Source organism: Amblyraja radiata, chromosome 6 (assembly GCF_010909765.2).
Source record: "Amblyraja radiata isolate CabotCenter1 chromosome 6, sAmbRad1.1.pri, whole genome shotgun sequence".
In the NCBI taxonomy this organism is placed as follows: Eukaryota; Metazoa; Chordata; class Chondrichthyes; order Rajiformes; family Rajidae; genus Amblyraja; species Amblyraja radiata.
Genome location: NC_045961.1, coordinates 99,176,562 through 99,194,883, shown reverse-complemented (window position 1 = coordinate 99,194,883; position 18,322 = coordinate 99,176,562). Strand labels below are relative to the sequence as shown.

The 18,322-nt window shown below is 46.5% G+C and overlaps 1 protein-coding gene across 5 annotated transcripts in view; it reads left to right on the top strand.

Annotated features, from left to right (window-relative positions):
- The first annotated feature begins 397 nt into the window (after window positions 1-397).
- The window catches only part of LOC116974635 (interleukin-13 receptor subunit alpha-1-like), a 49,745-nt gene continuing 31,820 nt past the window's right edge, over window positions 398-18,322 (top strand). For 3 of the 5 annotated variants that reach the window (XM_033023322.1, XM_033023321.1, XM_033023319.1), the window contains exons 1-2: window positions 436-523; window positions 14,853-14,985. In XM_033023322.1, coding sequence (XP_032879213.1) covers window positions 14,891-14,985 — 95 coding nt within the window. In that variant the 5' untranslated portion in view covers window positions 436-523; window positions 14,853-14,890. Of the gene's footprint in view, window positions 528-14,852; window positions 14,986-18,322 lie in introns of all 5 variants that reach the window. The other 2 variants (XM_033023323.1, XM_033023320.1) reach the window with 1 other exon arrangement.

The following is an 18,322-nucleotide window of genomic DNA, read 5'->3' as shown; positions in this document are numbered from 1 at the left end:
GAGCGAGCGAGTCAAGTTAGATAGTCATCGAGTGAAACAGTGTGGAAACAGGCCCTTCGGCCCAACTTGCCCACACCGGCCAACATGTCCCATCTACACTAGTCCCACACCCTCCTGCGTTTGGCCCATATCCCTCCAAACCTGTCCTATCCATGTACCCGTCTGACTGTTTCTTAAACGTTGGGATAGTCCCAGCCTCAACTACCTCCTCCAGCGGCTCGTTCTGTACACCCACCACCCTTTGTGTGAAAAGCTACCGCTCAGATTCCTATTTAAATCTTTTCCCCTTCACCGTGAACCTATTTCTGCTTGTTCTCCAGCCCAGTCACAATTTTACCTGCTGCTATCTCATCTACCTGACACTCAGCGGATGTGGGAGTTGCATTACTGGGCTACTCCTCAAACTGGTTATTTCCTTTAAATTTCTTGGAATTTCACGGCACGCCTCCGCCTTTACCTGTAAACGCTGAACGCCGAGGCTCCGGGCGCTCCACACATCTGCACAAGAATCTCGCTTCCACAAGTAAGTAAGTGACATTTTTGTCCAGGGACGCAAAAGTGCTGGAGTAACTCGAGGCTGGTCAGGCAGCATCTGTGGAGAAAAGGGTCCAAACTCCAAAGGGCAGTCTGAGGAAGGGTCTCGACTCGAAAAGTCGCCTAATCCCCTTTCACCAGAGACGCTGTCTTTCCCGCTGAGTTACTCCAGCGTTCTGTATCTACCTTTGGTGTAAACCAGCATCTGCAGTTTCTGCCTGTCCCGCTGTGTTGCTCCAACCTTTTATGTCTATCTTAAGGTGTAATCCTTCCTCCCTACATGTGGCATTGTGTTTATTACTCTCTCTTGCAGTGTTTGGGCCGTCTTTTATCTGCCCTGCTATCAGCGCAGCCGTCAAAGGGCGACTTCTGAATCTAACGAGAGACAAAACATGCTGGAGTAACTCGGGCGGGACAGCCAGCATCTCTGGAGGGATTGGCTGATCTTTCGGGTCGAGACCCTTCTAACGTCGCCTATTCCTTCTCTCCAGAGATGCTGCTGCCTGTCCCGCTGACTTACTCGGCATTTTGTGTCTATCTTTGACTTAAACCCGCAGCAGTAGTTCCTCCCTGCACACTTCTGAATAAAAACATCTAAGTCAGAAAAGATTGCGATTCGTTTTGGTTTTCACTCGGAGTAAACTCTTGTTGTCAACCTCGATTGTATTTGTGATCTGCCTTTCATCGCTGGAATTGCACGGCACTCTCTGGCGTGAAGTGGAGAGAGTGATGATGAAAAAGCTGGAGTAACTCTGCTGGTCAGGCTGCATTTGTAGCAGGGTCCCAACCCAAAACGTTACCTATCCACGTTCTCCAGAGATGCTGCCTGACCAGCTCAGTTACTCCAGCACTTTGCGTCTATCTGTAGATGGAACACACAGGTAACATTTCGAGTTTAAGTAAGTAAGTAAGTAAGTTTATTGGCCAAGTATTCACATACAAGGAATTTGCCTTGGTGCTCCGCCCACAAGTAACAACATGACATACAGTGACAGTTACGAATGACTCAAAAAACACTAAACATTAATAATAATAATAAGACATTGCCTGTCCTGCTAGATGCAAGAAAAATGTTCCCAATGTTGGACGAGTCCAGAACCAGGAGCCACAGTCTTAGAATAAAGGGGAGGTCATGTAAGACTGAGGTGAGAAAAAACTTTTTCACCCAGAGAGTTGTGAATTTATGGAATTCCCTGCCACAGAGGGCAGTGGAGGCCAAATCACTGGATGGATTTAAGAGAGAGTTAGATAGAGCTCTAGGGGCTAGTGGAGTCAAGGGATATGGGGAGAAGGCAGGCACGGGTTATTGGTAGGGGACGATCAGCCATGATCACAATGAATGGCGGTGCTGGCTCGAAGGGCTATGACAGAAATATTTCAAATGTCATTAGAAACGGGAATAGTCCCCGAGGATTGGCGTACTGCGCATGTTGTTCCATTGTTTAAAAAGGGTTCAAAGAGTAAATCGAGCAATTATAGGCCTGTTAGTTTGACGTCAGTGGTGGGCAAATTAATGGAAAAGATACTTAGAGATAATATATATAAGCATCTGGATAAACAGGGTCTGATTAGGAACAGTCAGCATGGACTTGTGCCTGGAAAGTCATGTTTGACTAATCTTCTTGAATTTTTTGAAGAGGTTACTGGGGAAATTGACGAGGGTAAAGCAGTGGATGTTGTCTATATGGACTTTAGTAAGGCCTTTGACAAGGTTCCTCATGGAAGGTTGGTTAAGAATGTTCAACTGTTGGGTATAAATGCAGGAGTAGCAAGATGGATTCAACAGTGGCTGAATGGGAGAAGCCAGAGGGTAATGGTGGATGGTTGTTTGTCAGGTTGGAGGCAGGTGACTAGTGGAGTGCCTCAGGGATCGGTGTTGGGTCCTTTGTTGTTTGTCATGTACATCAATGATCTGGATGAAGGTGTGGTAAATTGGATTAGTAAGTATGCAGATGATACCAAGATAGGGGGTGTTGTGGATAATGAAACATAGAAACATAGAAATTAGGTGCAGGAGTAGGCCAATCGGCCCTTCGAGCCTGCACCGCCATTCAATATGATCATGGCTGATCATCCAACTCAGTATCCCGTACCTGCCTTCTCTCCATACCCTCTGATCCCCTTAGCCACAAGGGCCACATCTAACTCCCTCTTAAATATAGCCAATGAACTGGCCTCGACTACCCTCTGTGGCAGGGAGTTCCAGAGATTCACCACTCTCTGTGTGAAAAAAATTCTTCTCATCTCGGTTTTAAAGGATTTCCCCCTTATCCTCAAGCTGTGACCCCTTGTCCTGGACTTCCCCAACATCGGGAGCAATCTTCCTGCATCTAGCCTGTCCAACCCCTTAAGAATTTTGTAAGTTTCTATAAGATCCCCTCTCAATCTCCTAAATTCTAGAGAGTATAAACCAAGTCTATCCAGTCTTTCTTCATAAGACAGTCCTGACATCCCAGGAATCAGTCTGGTGAACCTTCTCTGCACTCCCTCTATGGCAATAATGTCCTTCCTCAGATTTGGAGACCAAAACTGTACGCAATAATCCAGGTGTGGTCTCACCAAGACCCTGTACAACTGCAGTAGAACCTCCCTGCTCCTATACTCAAATCCTTTTGCTATGAAAGCTAACATACCATTCGCTTTCTTAACTGCCTGCTGCACCTGCATGCCCACTTTCAATGACTGGTGTACCATGACACCCAGGTCTCGCTGCATCTCCCCTTTTCCTAGTCGGCCACCATTTAGATAATAGTCTGCTTTCCTGTTTTTGCCACCAAAATGGATAACCTCACATTTATCCACATTATACTGCATCTGCCAAACATTTGCCCACTCACCCAGCCTATCCAAGTCACCTTGCAGTCTCCTAGCATCCTCCTCACAGCTAACACTGCCCCCCAGCTTAGTGTCATCCGCAAACTTGGAGATATTGCCTTCAATTCCCTCATCCAGATCATTAATATATATTGTAAATAGCTGGGGTCCCAGCACTGAGCCTTGCGGTACCCCACTAGTCACTGCCTGCCATTGTGAAAAGGACCCGAAGAGGATTTCCAAAGTCTACAGAGTGATTTAGGCCATTTGGAAGAATGGGCTGAAAGCTGGCAGATGGAGTTTAATGCTGATAAATGTGAGGTGCTACACCTTGGCAGGACAAATCAAAATAGGACGTACATGGTAAATGGTAGGGAATTGAAGAATACAGTTGAACAGAGGGATCTGGGAATAACCGTGCATAGTTCCTTGAAGGTGGAATCTCATATAGATAGGGTGGTAAAGAAAGCTTTTGGTATGCTAGCCTTTATAAATCAGAGCATTGAGTATAGAAGCTGGGATGTAATGTTAAAATTGTACAAGGCATTGGTGAGACCAAATCTGGAGTATGGTGTACAATTTTGATCGCCCAATTATAGGAAGGATGTCAACAAAATAGAGAGAGTACAGAGGAGATTTACTAGAATGTTGCCTGGGTTTCAACAACTAAGTTACAGAGAAAGGTTGAATAAGTTAGGTATTTATTCTCTGGAGCGCAGAAGGTTAAGGGGGTACTTGATAGAGGTCTTTAAAATGATGAGAGGGATAGACAGAGTTGATGTGGATCAGCTTTTCCCTTTGAGAATAGGGAAGATTCAAACAAGAGGACATGACTTCAGAATTAAGGGACAGAAATTTAGGGGTAACATGAGGGGGAACTTCTTTACTCAGAGAGTGGTAGCGGTGTGGAATGAGCTTCCAGTGGAAGTGGTGGAGGCAGGTTCGTTGGTATCATTTAAAAGTAAATTGGATAGGCATATGGGTGAGAAGGGAATGGAGGGTTATGGTATGAGTGCAGGCAGGTGGGACTAAGGGAAAAAAGATGTTCGGCACGGACTTGTAGGGCCGAGATGGCCTGTTTCCGTGCTGTAATTGTTATATGGTTATATGGCCTCCTCCTGCACCTATTTTCTATGTTTCTATGTTTGTATATTAATGATAAAACACTATTGATCAAGCATGTGATTCAACAAAATACCAGATCAAAGGGAGGCTACAGATTTTTGGCTGTTGAGTAGAGCAACTACTCATGGATAAAAACTGTTTGTATGTCTGGCTGTGGCAGCTTTGACAGTCCAGAGTTGCCTTCCAGAGGGAAGTGATTCAAAGAGTTTGTGGCCAGGGTGAGAGGGGTCAGAGATGATCTTGCCCGCTCGCTTCCTGGCCCTTGAAGTGTACAGTTCATCAATGGAGGGAAGGTTGCAGCCACTAACCTTCTCTGCTGATCGGACGTGCAGACCATTCTTCAATCAGTCACCAAACCATTTCCTCCACAGATGCTGCCTGACCCGCTGAGATATTAACGGTGCTGTTTTATTGTGTTGCTATTGCTGTTTTTGGTTTTTATGTTATTTTTCTAATACTAATTTAACTCAGCCTAATAGTGGTGGCACAGTGATGCCACAATAGAGCTGCTGTCTCACAACACCAGTCTGACGTAGGTATACTTCCAAATTCCAGCGAATACAAGCTCAGTTGACCCATTCTATCATCATACGTCAGTCCCTCCATCCCGGGAATTGATCTGGTGAACTTACGGTGCACTCCCTCAATAGCAATAATGTCTTTCCTTAAATTAGGAGACCAAAATTGCACTCAATACTCCAGGTGCAGTCTCACCAGGGCCCTGTACGACTGCAGTAGGAACTCCTTAATCCTAAACTCAAATCCTCTTGCAATGAAGGACAACATGCCATTGGCTTTCTTCACTGCCTGCTAAACCTACATGCTTACTTTCAGTGACTGATGTACTACATGCACACCCAGGTCTTGTTGCACCCCCCCCCTTCTCCTAATCTGACACCATTCAGATAATAATCTGCCTTCCTGTTCTTGCCACCAAAGTGGATAACCTTTACATTTTTTCACATTATACAGCATCTGCCATGCATTTGCCCACTCACCCAACCTATCCAACAGGGGCGGAAATCCAGGGGGGGCCAGGGGGGACACGTCCCCTCCCATGTTTTGAGAGGTGGGGACCTCCCCCCATTTTTTAAATCCGGATTTTAAAACCCGGTGAAATCTCCGCTTTCCGCGAGACAGTGGGGGTTGGACTGCTGATCGAGGGCGCCGATTGGACGATAGAGACGTCGGTCAGCAAGCAATGGGGGCGGGACATGATGATTCAGCGCGATGATTGGAGGAGGGAGGAGTTGGGGAGGGGGTGGGACTGAGGATAGATTGTGGTGATTGGAGGAGGGAGATGTGCGAAAACACTTTCGGCACAGACCTCGCCTCATCCGCAGCCAGGATCCATCCCGGCTCTCCGACGCTGTCCCGTCCCCACCCGTGCCCCCCCCCCCCCCCACCCCCACGGGTGGCCAGAGATGTCGGGAGTCAGATGGGCGTGGTGCCCCCAGGCCCACAGCCAGCGCAGAGAAGCAGCGCTAAATCCAGCTCAACTCTGCCTGTCCCGCCAGGTTAACCTACAGACCTGCCTGGGCTTACGGGAAATATGGCCCAGGTTTACAGCCAGCACGGAGAAGCAGCGCTGGTGTCCCGTCAGTCCAGGCAGGGCTGTAGGTTAACCCAGCGAGACAGGCAGAGTTGAGCTGCATTTAGCGCTAGATTGAGCCTCTGAAGCCTTGCGCATGTGTGTGAGTGTGCGAATGAGTGCGCGGCCGCCAAAATATTGTGTCCACCCTGTCCCCCGGTTCCCTCCATATTGTGATAGCAATTTCCAAGTCGTGCTATCCAAGTCACCGTACAGCCTCATAGCATCCTCCTCGCAGCTCACACTGCTACTTACCTTTGTGTCTTCCACAAACTTAGAGATATTACATTTAATTCCCTTGTCGAAATCATTAATATATATTGTAAACAACTGGGGTCCCAGCACTGAACCTTGCGGCACCCCACTAGTCACTGCCTGCCATTCTAAAAAGGACCCGTTAATTCCTATCCTTTGTTTCCTGTCTGCCAACCAGTTCTCTATCCATGTCAATACCCTACCCCCAATACCATGTGCTCTAATTTTGCATACTAATCTCGTGTGTGGGATCTTGTTAGAGGCTTTTTGAAAGTCCAGATACACCACATCCACCTCTCCCTTATCCATTGTACCTCTTACAGCCTCAAAAAATTCCAAAAGATTAGTCAAGCATGATTTCCCCTTCATAAGTCCATGCTGATTTTGACTGATCCCATCAGTGCTTTCTAAATGCGCTGCTATAACATCTTTACTAATTGACTCCAGCATCCAAATATTAATGATTTGGACGAGGGAATTGAATGCAACATCTCCAAGTTTGTGGATGACACGAAGCTGGGGGGCAGTGTTAGCTGTGAGGAGGATGCTAGGAGGCTGCAATATGACTTGGATAGGCTGGGTGAGTGGGCAAATGCATGGCAGATGCAGTATAATAGTAAGATTAAACGAGAACTTACCAGTTTGAAGTTTGATCTGTATTTTATGAGGAGTTACGATGAGGGATTACGTGAAGAACCCGTTCAGCACGCATGCGCGGCATACTTCAAAGCAGTGGTGTGGAATCACAGATAGACACAGTTATTGAAGTAAACATAGTAAAGATAAGGAGACATCAGTTTATGAATTTGACCCATATTATTGAGGGTGGGAGCGGAGGGCACGTAATCCCTCATCGTAACTCCTCATAAAATACAGATCAAACTTCAAACTGGTAAATTCTCGTTTAAACTTACTATTTTACTTCGGAGTCACGTGAGTGATTCCGTGAAGATTTCAAAGCTCTGTGATTTCAAACCGTGTAACAGTTATTACTACATCACTGCCGAAGTCTTTGAGGGAGGAAGTGTGTTATCGTAACCAACCAATGAATCTGTTTGCAGAAAAACACAATGGTATTTTAACAATAACAACAAAGAAATTAAATTGCTCCCCTGGGCTTAAATTAAATATTTGCAGTCTGTAAAATCTTTCCTGCAAATAAAACAGGTTTTGCCAACGGCTTATTATAAAATTTCTGAACGGTCTTTCCCCCCCACCATCCTGCTGTAGCCAGGATGTGATTTATAGGCACGTCCATTTTTTTAGCCGTCGACGTGGATGCTGCCCTGGTGGAATGAAATTTGTACATGTTAGTTTTTAACCCAGCAGCTTTTAGCACCTGCTTGAGCCATCTCGAAATGGCTCGTCACCCGACCATAAGGTTTTTTATGACTGACCCACAAGGCTTTTCATCTCCCTCGAATATTTTGGTTGTGTCTATGTAGGATAATAGGGTCATGGCACATAACCGTGTTTCTGGCGGGTAAGCCCGGAATTCCACGACTGGATTAGGTGTTCCTGGTCTGCTCTGTTTGATCATTCCCTGGATAACGACAGAGATCTGGTCTGGAGCTGTGAGCATGGTGTCCAGTCGCAATAGGTGTAGTGACTGAACCCTCTGTGCAGCTACAAGTGCCATCAACATGAGTGTTTTGAGCATGGATGGTTCCAGGTTGAGGGATCTGGCTGGTGGCCATCCCCTGAGGTATGTCAGGACCACACTGACATCCCATATATGGGTGTACCTTGATCTAGGGGGTTAGAGTTGTAAATACCCTTCATTAGTTTGACCACCAGCTGGTGGGACCCCATGGCCTGTTGTCCTGGAGCTGGTTTTAAATAGACAGACAGGGCAATTCTAGCTGTGTTGATGGCTCTGTAGCTGAGTCCTTTATCGTGGTGAAGGTTCGCCAGGAATTCCAGTACGTTGGTAATTGTAGCGGTTGAGTAGGTGGTCCCTGTATCCAAGCAGTACTTCTCCCATTTTTTGATGCTGGACAAGTGCTGTTTTTTAGTGGATGTTCGGAGGGATGCTGACATGGTGTCGACGGTTTGTTATGATAATCCCAGTCCCAGAAGTGGTTTGTGCAGAATCTACAACCCAGGAGTTTGATTTTTTCATGGCACGAGTGGCTTGTGCCCGACACTGGGTGTTAACAACTCTGGGTCACTGGGGAATACCATCGGAGTTTCAACAACCATGTCATGGAGTATTGGGAACCATGGCTGTGTAGGCCAGTCGGGTACTATCAAAATACCTGAAGCAGAGTCCATTTGTACTGTGCGTAGTCCCCGACTGATGAGGCAGAAGGGAGGAAATGCATAGAAGAAGAATTTCCCCAATCCAGCGCGAACGCATCTACCGCTGCTGCCTCAGGGTCTGGTTCCCAAGCGACTTACATAGGTACCTGGTGATTTAGCCTCGATGCAAATAAATCGATATCTGGCGTGCCATATTGCTTGATAACTTTTGTGAAAAACATTTTGGGGTTTTAACATCCATTCGATGTTGTCATTAAATTTACGTGACCTGGTGTCTGCCACTGTATTTAGCTTACCTGGCAGGTAAGTTACTGATAGCCAAATATGTCTTTGGACATACCATTGCCAAATTGTGTTGACCAACTTGTCGCATGATACCGATTTTATGCCGCCCATATGGTTAATGTAGGCCACCACCGTAGTATTATCTATTTATAACCGTACATGCAAGTGATGCATATTTATGCATATGCTTTTAAACCATAAAAGTCACCCAACATCTCTAGATAATTAATGCCCAGTGTAAGTGGTAATGATGATTCTGGGTTAGTCCATCTACTACTTGTGCTGGATATAGAGTTAGTTGCTCCCCAGTCTTGAGCACTGGCATCTGTTTGGATAACTGACGTAGGGTTAGTGATGATAATAGGCTGAAACTATGTCAAACGTTTTTTGCCCACCACTGTAGTTCTGATACTACTTCAGTGGGTAACTTCATGAAACGATCATAATAACCTGTATGTCATTTTTGGTACAAAGGTCCGAATTATGTAGCCGGAAATGCTGCTACCATTTTTCCAATTACTCTGTTACTTGTCGAGTAGTTGGTAGTTTGTTGACCATTAAATTGTTGCATGATTGTGCCAATTCAACTATGTTGTCTCTTGGCAATGTTACAGTCACGTAGACTGAATTAATTGTGAAGCCCAAGTAGTCCATGATAGAGGTTGGCTTCAACTTAGATTTATCTGGATGTAAGACAACCCCAGGGTTTCGAATAACAGTTTGGTAGCTGAACAGCTAACATAGTCAAATTCATGGTCTTGCCTACCATTTAGGATATCATCAAGATATGCCATGACAATATGTTTTTGTCTTCTGAATATTGCCAGAGCTGGTTTTAGTGTCTTAGTGACACTCTTGGGCTGATGTGAACCCATTGGGTAATGCTTTAAACTGCTATAGCTGCCCCATCCAGGTAAATTTCAGGTATCTGCGATGATCCTTGTGAATGGTACTAAATAGTAAACATCTTTAAGATGAATGCTTGCCATGAAGTATCCTTTGGAATTTAGTTGTTTGGCAGTAACAACCGGTTCCATTTTGAAATGTATATACTTAACAAACATATTTAGTGAAGTTAAGTCAATGATGATGCGACATCCACCATCTTTTTTGGGTTTAGTGAATATATTTGATACGAATTGCAAGGGTTCAGGTTTTCCCATGATACCCTTTGTAATTATTCTCACCAGTTCAGCTTGTCCCTCTTGTTTCTTTAACGGAGAGGGGGAAAAATACTCTCTGGGGTGAATGTTGACCTGGTGGCAATTTTTCTAGTATGAATTATATTTGTATTCACTAATGCCATTGAATATATACTGATCACTTGTGATAGACTCCCATGTGTTAGTATTACTCTATATACTGGTAGGAACCAGACCCACCTACCTCCATGGTTATGGGTATTCTTCTGTTTCCTGCCGGACCAACGAGTGTTGCACGTCGTCTGACGTGGCGGTGACGTTGGGGGGTGGCACATTTTCCATGGGGTCCGCTCTGGGCCCTGGTCTAAAGAAGACTTTCGGTGATAGAATGCGGACCCCGAGCTTTCATCAATCCAATATGGTAGACGTTGACTGATGGACGCGATGGGGTGCTGCTGCGTAGGAATTACTGTTTTTGGTTACTCGTCCCGGCCCTGCCCTCATGAGCCGAAAGTTTTGTAAAACCTCTTGCATGTCCTTCATATGCTTTGTGAGGTTTTTGCCAAAGAGCAGTGGGTCTGGCTCAGTGGCTGGGGTATGCACAACCCCGCAATGTAGGATTTTATGGCAGGTCTTATGACTTGTTTACGAAGGTTGTGGTCATCTCCGTATTTGTCCATGGAACGAGGAAAAGACGACGTGATGGCTGTCGTCAGGCTTTTAACGGCCTCCTGCACGTGGGGTTTCCACGTAGCTGTCCACCACACCTAGCAGCTCTTCCTGTTCCTGCACCCCTTGCATACTCCCGAGATCTTCAGCCATTGCCTCTGTTCTTGACCAGCCCAGTCCTGGTCACCAAAGCTATCCTCTGGAAAGGAGGAAGCAATGGATAGTGCACAAGGCACTGTGGAGAAAGTGCCTGACCCCCCTCTGTGAGAGCGCCCCTCCTGGGGTGCAACTCGCTGGAGCTCCTGCTCCAAGAGCCGCTCCATGCGGATCAAGCGGTTGTCTCTCCCCCGCCTGGGTGGAGAGACGTCCCCATCCGATAAGTCGGAGCCACCGGCCGGACGCCTCTTCCTTGGCTTTACATCCAGCCCGCTGCTCAGGCGCTAGCGGGCTGGGCTCGGCGCGGTGTCGGGGTATAGCGGACCGCCCGGTAAGCGGTCCTACCGCCTTGTTGCTGCCCCCGCGAGATGGAACGCTCCTCCGTGGAGTCGAGCGGGGGCAGGTCTGTTCAGGCGGCTGTCTTTCCCCCCGGGCGGGTGGAAAGACGTCCCGTCCGATAAGTCGGAGCCACCGGCCGGACGCCTCCGTGGCGTTACTTCCAGCCCGCTGCTTAGGCGCTAGCGGGGCTGGGCTCGGCACAGTGTTGGGATAGCGGAGCGCCAGATAAGCGGTCCTCCGCCTTGATGCTGCCCCCCCCCAGATGGAACGCTCCTCCGTGGTGTCGAGCGGGGGACAGGTTTGTTGTAGAGCCTTTCTTCTCTGCCGGACAGTAGAAGGCTCCCTGTGAAAGAAAAAGCCGACGTCAGCTTACCTGACGGTCCGTTCTTTCACCTCCATAGCGGGAGCGCCTGACTCCCGCTGTGCCGCTGTTGCTCTGCTGGACATAATGCCGCGCATGCGTGCTGAACGGGTTCTTCACGGAATCACTCACGTGACTCCGAAGTAAAATGTGGATAAAAGTGAGGTTATCCACTTTGATGGCTAAAACAGGAAAGTAGACTATTACCTGAATGGTGGCCGATTAGGAAAAGGGGAGATGCAACGAGACCTGGGTGTCATGGTACAACAGTCATTGAAAGTAGGCATGCAGGTGCAGCAGGCAGTGAAGAAAGCGAATGGTATGTTAGTATTCATAGCAAAAGGACTTGAGTATAGGAGCAGGGAGGTTCTACTGCAGTTGTACAGGGTCTTGGTGAGACCACACCTGGAGTATTGCGTACTGTTTTGGTCTCCTAATCTGAGGAAAGACATTCTTGCCACAGAGGGAGTACAGAGAAGGTTCACCAGACTGATTACTGGGATGTCAGGACTTTCATATGAAGAAAGACTGGATAGACTCGGCTTGTGCTCGCTAGAATTTAGATGATTGAGGGGGGATCTTATAGAAACTTACAAATTTCTTAAGGGGTTGGACAGGCTAGATGCAGGAAGATTGTTCCCGATGTTGGGGAAGTCCAGAACAAGGGGTCACAGTTTAACAATAAAAGGGAAATCGTTTAGGACCGAGATGAGAAAAACATTTTTCATATGGAGATTGGTGAATCTCTGGAATTCTCTACCACAGAAGGTGGTTGAGGCCAGTTCATTGGCTATATTTAAGAGGGAGTTAGATGTGGCCCTTGTGGCTAAAGGGATCAGGGGGTATGGAGAGAAGGCAGGTACAGGATACCGAGTTGGATGATCAGCCATGATCATATTGAATGGCGGTGCAGGCTCGAAGGGCCGAATGGCCTACTCCTGCACCTATTTTCTATGTTCTATGTTTCTATCTTCCCTACTACCGATGTAAGGCTAACTGGTCTATAATTTACGTTCAGACCATAAGGTCTGAATGACAATAAAGGTATTCAATTCAATTCAATTCAATTTTTCTCTCCCTCCTTTCTTAAAAAATACAGTTACATTTGCTACCCACCAGTCCACGAACTGATCCAGAATCAAGAGAACATTGGAAAATAATCACCAATGCATCCATGATTTCTAGGTCCACCTTCTTATGTACTGTGGGATGCAGACCATCAGACACTACGGATCTATCTGCCTTCAGTCTCATCAGTTTACCTAACACCATTTTCTTACTAATGTGGGTTCCCTTCAGTTTCTCCACACCACTAGATCCTCGGTCCCCTTGTATTTCTGGGATATTGTGTCTTCCTTAGTGAAGACAGAACCAAAGTACTTGTTTAACTGTCCTGCCATTTCCTTGTTTTCCATTATAAATTCACCTGTCTCTGACTGTAAGGGACCTACATTTGTCTTCACTAATCTTTTCCTTTTTACATATCTAAATAAACTTTTACAGTCAGTTTTAATATTCCCCACAAGCTTTCTTTCGTGCTCTTAGTTTCCCCACTTAATTAACCCCTTTGTCCGCCTCTGCTGAGTTCTAAATTTCTCCCAGTCCTCTGGTTAGCCACTTCTTCAGGCCAGTTTATGTCTCTTCCTTGGCTTTAACACTATCCTTGGTCTTTTAAACATTATATGTAAAGCATTAATGTCATTTTAAACTTGATAAGACTTCAAATCAAGTCACACACAAGGGACAATTTACACTTATACCAAGCAAATTAATCTATAAACCTGCACGTCTTTGGAGTGTGGGAGGAAACCGGTGATCTCGGGGAAAACCCACGCAGGTCATGGGGAGAACGTACAAACTCTGTACAGACAAAAACCTGTAGTCAGGATGGAACCTGGGTCGCTGGCGCTGTAAGGCAGCAACTCTATTACTGCGCCACCATGACGCCCTCATGGACTCAGAAGCACCCAAAAGTTTACAACTTTTGTAAAAAAAAACACCATCAGAAAGCCCTGAGAGAGGGCATTCCCCATAAAGCACAATTTGCAAAATGGTTGCTCCTTACAACGAAGTTCAAAATGGCATTATCAATTCACCAAACATTACTTGGCAAAGCTTGGTTGTATAGTGGAAGCACTCCTGTGGCCACCGCATCACTTGCTATTTTTACAGTGCACAGTGGCGCAGCGGTAGAGTTCCTGCCTTACAGCGCCGGAGACCCGGGTTCGATACTGACCACGGGTGCTGCCTGTACTGAGTTTGTACGATCTCCCCGTGACCGTGTGGGTTTCTTCCGGGTGCTCCGGTTTCCTCCCATGCTCCAAAGATGTACAGGTTTGTTGGGTGAATGGCTTCTGTTAATTGTGAATTGCCCTTAGTGTGTAGCTTAATGTTAGTGAAGTGGCGATCGCTGGTCGGCATGGACTCAGTGGGCAGAAGGGCCTGTTTCCACTCACAATGGATGATCTAGCAAAGCTCTGTTTAGTTCAGTTTAGTTTATTGTCACGTGTACCGAGATACAGTGAAAAGCTTTTGTTGCTTGCTATCCAGTCAGCAGTCAGATAATACATGATTACAATCAAGTATTCAGATACATTATAAAGGAATTTTGTTCAAGAAGGAACTGCAGATGCTGGAAAATCGAAGGTACACAAAAATGCTGGAGAAACTCAGCGGGTGCAGCAGCATCTATGGAGCGAAGGAAATAGGCAACGTTTCGGGACACCGAAACGTTGCCTATTTCCTTCGCTCCATAGATGCTGCTGCACCTGCTGAGTTTCTCCAGCATTTTTGTGTACCATGATTAAGGAATAACGTTTGGTGCAAGGTAAAGCCAGCAAATTCTGATCAAGGATAGTCTGAAGGTCACCAATGAGGTAGATAGTAGTCCAGCACTGCTCTCTGGTTGTGGTAGGATGGTTCTGTTGCCTGATAACAGCTGGGAAGAAACTGTCCCTGAATCTGGAGGTGTGCGTTTTCACACTTCTAAAGCTTTTAGCCTGATGGGAGAGGGGAGAAAAGGGAGTGGCCGGGGTGCGACTTGTCCTTGATTATGCTGCTGACCTGGAACCAAGGGAGCCGGAAAATCGGGCGGTGAACCTGCATAAGTAACATTTTGTACATTATGAAATCGTAATATTCAGGATTCTTGACCTTCGTATGACGTTCCAGCCATATATTAATGCCATCTCTAGATGCAAAAGGCATTAAATCAAACTCAGTGAATGATCAAAGGGAATAAAACTAGATGCCGGACCTTAAAAGGTTAAGCAAACAGGTTATCGCAAGGTATTCTAATCCCTGCACACTTTCTCCATAGGTTAACCTGGGACTACCATTTCACATGAGTTTGGTGGCATGGAGACATGTTGCTCATTCCCCTTTCCTACAAGTGGGAATGATATGGATTATCACCTTCAATGGGTTTTCCTCTACTACTCCAGAGGGAATGGGTGAGTAATTTCAACTCATGAATGTCTGATAATATTCAAGAGAATTAGATATAGATCTGGGGGGTGAATGGAATCAAGGGATATGGGGAGAAAACAGGAACAGGGTACTGATTCTGGATGATCAGCCATGATCATATTGAATGGCGGTGCAGGCTCAAAGGGCGGAATGGCCTACTCCTGCACCTACTTTCTATGTTTCTATGTTATAATCTAAGGATAATGTGCAATCCAATTTGTCTGTAATCGTCTGAAACTGGTAATGATATCTCTTTTCATACGTAATGTTTTCCGTGAAGAATGGTTCTACAACAATCAACAATCAACAATTAGTGTTATTCGCCACATCGCACATAAAGCGCAAGTGAAATGAATTTGCCATCAGCGGTACAATGAAAAAGAACACACAAAAACACACTAAAAATTGTACTTTGGTACTATGGTACTTTATTGTCATGTGTACTGAAGCAGCAGTGAAATTATTTACAGAATTGCCTACAGTTCAGTGACAATCCTGCTATACGTTAGCCACAATCATATTAAGTATAAGAGTGTAAGGTGGTCGACCACATTGATGGTACACAAGTCTGGGATACCGACTTGGACTACTTTACCTTGTCATCACATGTGAAAAGGCACAGTGAAATTATTTGCTTGCATACCCAGGGTATGCAAATAGTTGCCACATAAAGGGCACTGAAAAATTTAAAAAGTACCCCCGCCAACTCCTCTGAGGAAACCGGAGATCCCGGAGAACACCCACGCAAGTCACGGGGAGAAGATATAAACTCCGTACAGACAGTGCCTGCAGTCGGGATCGAACCCGGTTCTCCGGCACTATAAGCGTTGCAAGGCAGCGAACTCACAGCTGCGCCACCGTGCCGCCCTATGACAATAGACAATAGAAAATAGGTGCAGGAGTAGGCCATTCGGCCCTTCGGGCCAACACCGCCATTCATTGTGATCATGGCTGATCATCCACAATCAGTACCTCATTCCTGCCTTCTCCCCATATCCCCTGACTCCCCTATCTTTAAGAACTCTCTCTTGAAAGCATCCAGAGAATTGGCCTCCATTGCCTTCTGAGGCAGAGAATTCCACAGATTCACAACTCTCTGGGTGAAAATGTTTTTCCTCATCTCCGTTCTAAATCCATTCTAATCTCCGTTCTAAATGGCCTACCCCTTATTACAGGAATATATGGGTGAATGCATTGAACATTCCTTCTGGACCTTCTGAATAGTCGGCAGGGCAGTACTCTGCATATCGCCAACTTGGGCAATTTTACATTTTTATCAAGCCAATTAACCTACAAACCTGTACGTATTTGGAGTGTGGGAGGAAACCGAAGATCTCGGAGAAAATTAGTGACTCTCAGATCACGGGGAGAGCGTACAAACTCCATACAGACAGCACCTGTAGTCGGGATCGAACCCGGGTCTCTGGCGCGTAATTTTGCTGTAAGGCAGCAACTCTACCGCTGTGCCACCGTGACTGCCCATTGTCTTTTACCCAGAGTAGGGGAATCAAGAACCAGAGGACATAGGTTTAAGGTGAAGGGGCAAAGATTTAATGGGAACCAGAGGAACTATTTTTTTACACATTGGGTAGTATGTATATGGAACGAGCTGCCGGAGGAAGTAATTGAGGCAGGTACTGGAACAATGTTTAAAAATCATTTGGACAGTTACATGCCTAGGATAGGTTTAGAGAGAGAAGGGCCAAATGCGGGCAGATGGGATTAGTGTAGATGGGGCATGATGATTGGCGTGGGAAAATTGGGCCAAAAGGCTTCTTTTCACACTGTACGACTCTATGACTCCAGGGTTGACTGTACTGGTGTTTTTGAGGATGTGCCGGAATAGATAAGAGGAAGCTGTGATTTGTGGATTTTCAGAAGGCTTTCGATAAGGTCCAACACAGGAAGTTGGCCAACAAGTTATAAGCACACAAAATTTTTGTTATTGTTATTGGACATAAGGAAAATTAGAATAAATAACTCTTTCACAACTTGGTAGTATGTGACTTGCGGGGTATCATAGTGAATAGTGGTAGGGCCTCAGCTGTTCACAATCCAGTACTGGAAGCAGATTTCAACCTTTTCAAGAATTATTCAAAGTATTCAAAGTTTTTTATTAGTCACATTCACATACACCGAGGTGTAATGAAGTGAAATGCTTTTTGCCATTTTGCAGCACACAAAAAAAGAATACAGACATAACACCAATGAGAGTCTTAAACATAAAGAACATCCCCCCACAATGGTTCCCATTATGAGGGAAGGCACAAAGTCCAGTCCCCAAACCCAGTTCACCCACAGTCGGGCCTATTGAGGCCTCCACAGTTGCCTCTACGGAGGCCCGATGTTCCTGGCCGTTCTCGCCGGGTGGTGGTGCTCCTGCATCGGGAGAGTCCTCACAGCGGCATGGGAACCCTGGAACGGCCGCCTCCGTACTGGAGGCCGCGGCTTCCGAAGCCGACAAGGCCGCGCCGGATGGAGCTCCACAACTGGCGATCTCGTCGCGAGATCCCAGGCTCCCGGTGTAAAGTTCGGCGCCGCCGCCCGCAGCTGGCCGCTCCACAGTCCCGCAGCTCCGCGATGTTGTTCCCGGCGGTCTCAGCTCACCGGAGCTCCAGCGCGGCGACCCAGGCAAGGCATCGCCCGCTCCACGATAACGCTCCAGCGCTGTGCCGCCGCCGAAGCCGAGGTTCTGGAATTAGATCACAAAATGAACATTAGGAACAGGAAAAGACCAATCAGCCCCCCAAGCATGAACCACCATTTATTAGGATCAACTCTGCATTCCCGTCATCTTAACGATGGCATGGTGGCACAGTGGTAGAGTTGCTGCCTTACAGCACTTTCAGCGGCACAGACTCAGGTTCGATCCCAGCTACGGGCACTGTCAGTACGGAGTTTGTACGTTCTCCCCGTGACTACGTGGGTTTTCTCCGGGATCTTCAGTTTCCTCCCACACTCCAAAGACGTGCAGGTTTGTACGTTAATTGGCTTGGTATACAATGTAAATTGTCCCTAGTGTGTGTAGGATAGTGTTAATATGCGGGGATTGCCGGTCGGTGTGGACTCAATGGGCTGATGGGCTTGTTTCTGCGCTGTCTCTCTAAACTAAACTAAACCATAAAAACATAGAGTTATAATGCACAGAAACAGGCCCTTCGGCCCAACTTGCCCATGCTGACCGGATGGCCCATCTACACTAATCCCACTTGCCCGCATTTGGTCCATATCCCTCGAAGCCGTTCCTATCCATGCACCTGACCAAATAGAAAAATAGAAACATAGAAAATAGGTGCAGGAGTAGGCCATTCTGCCCTTCAA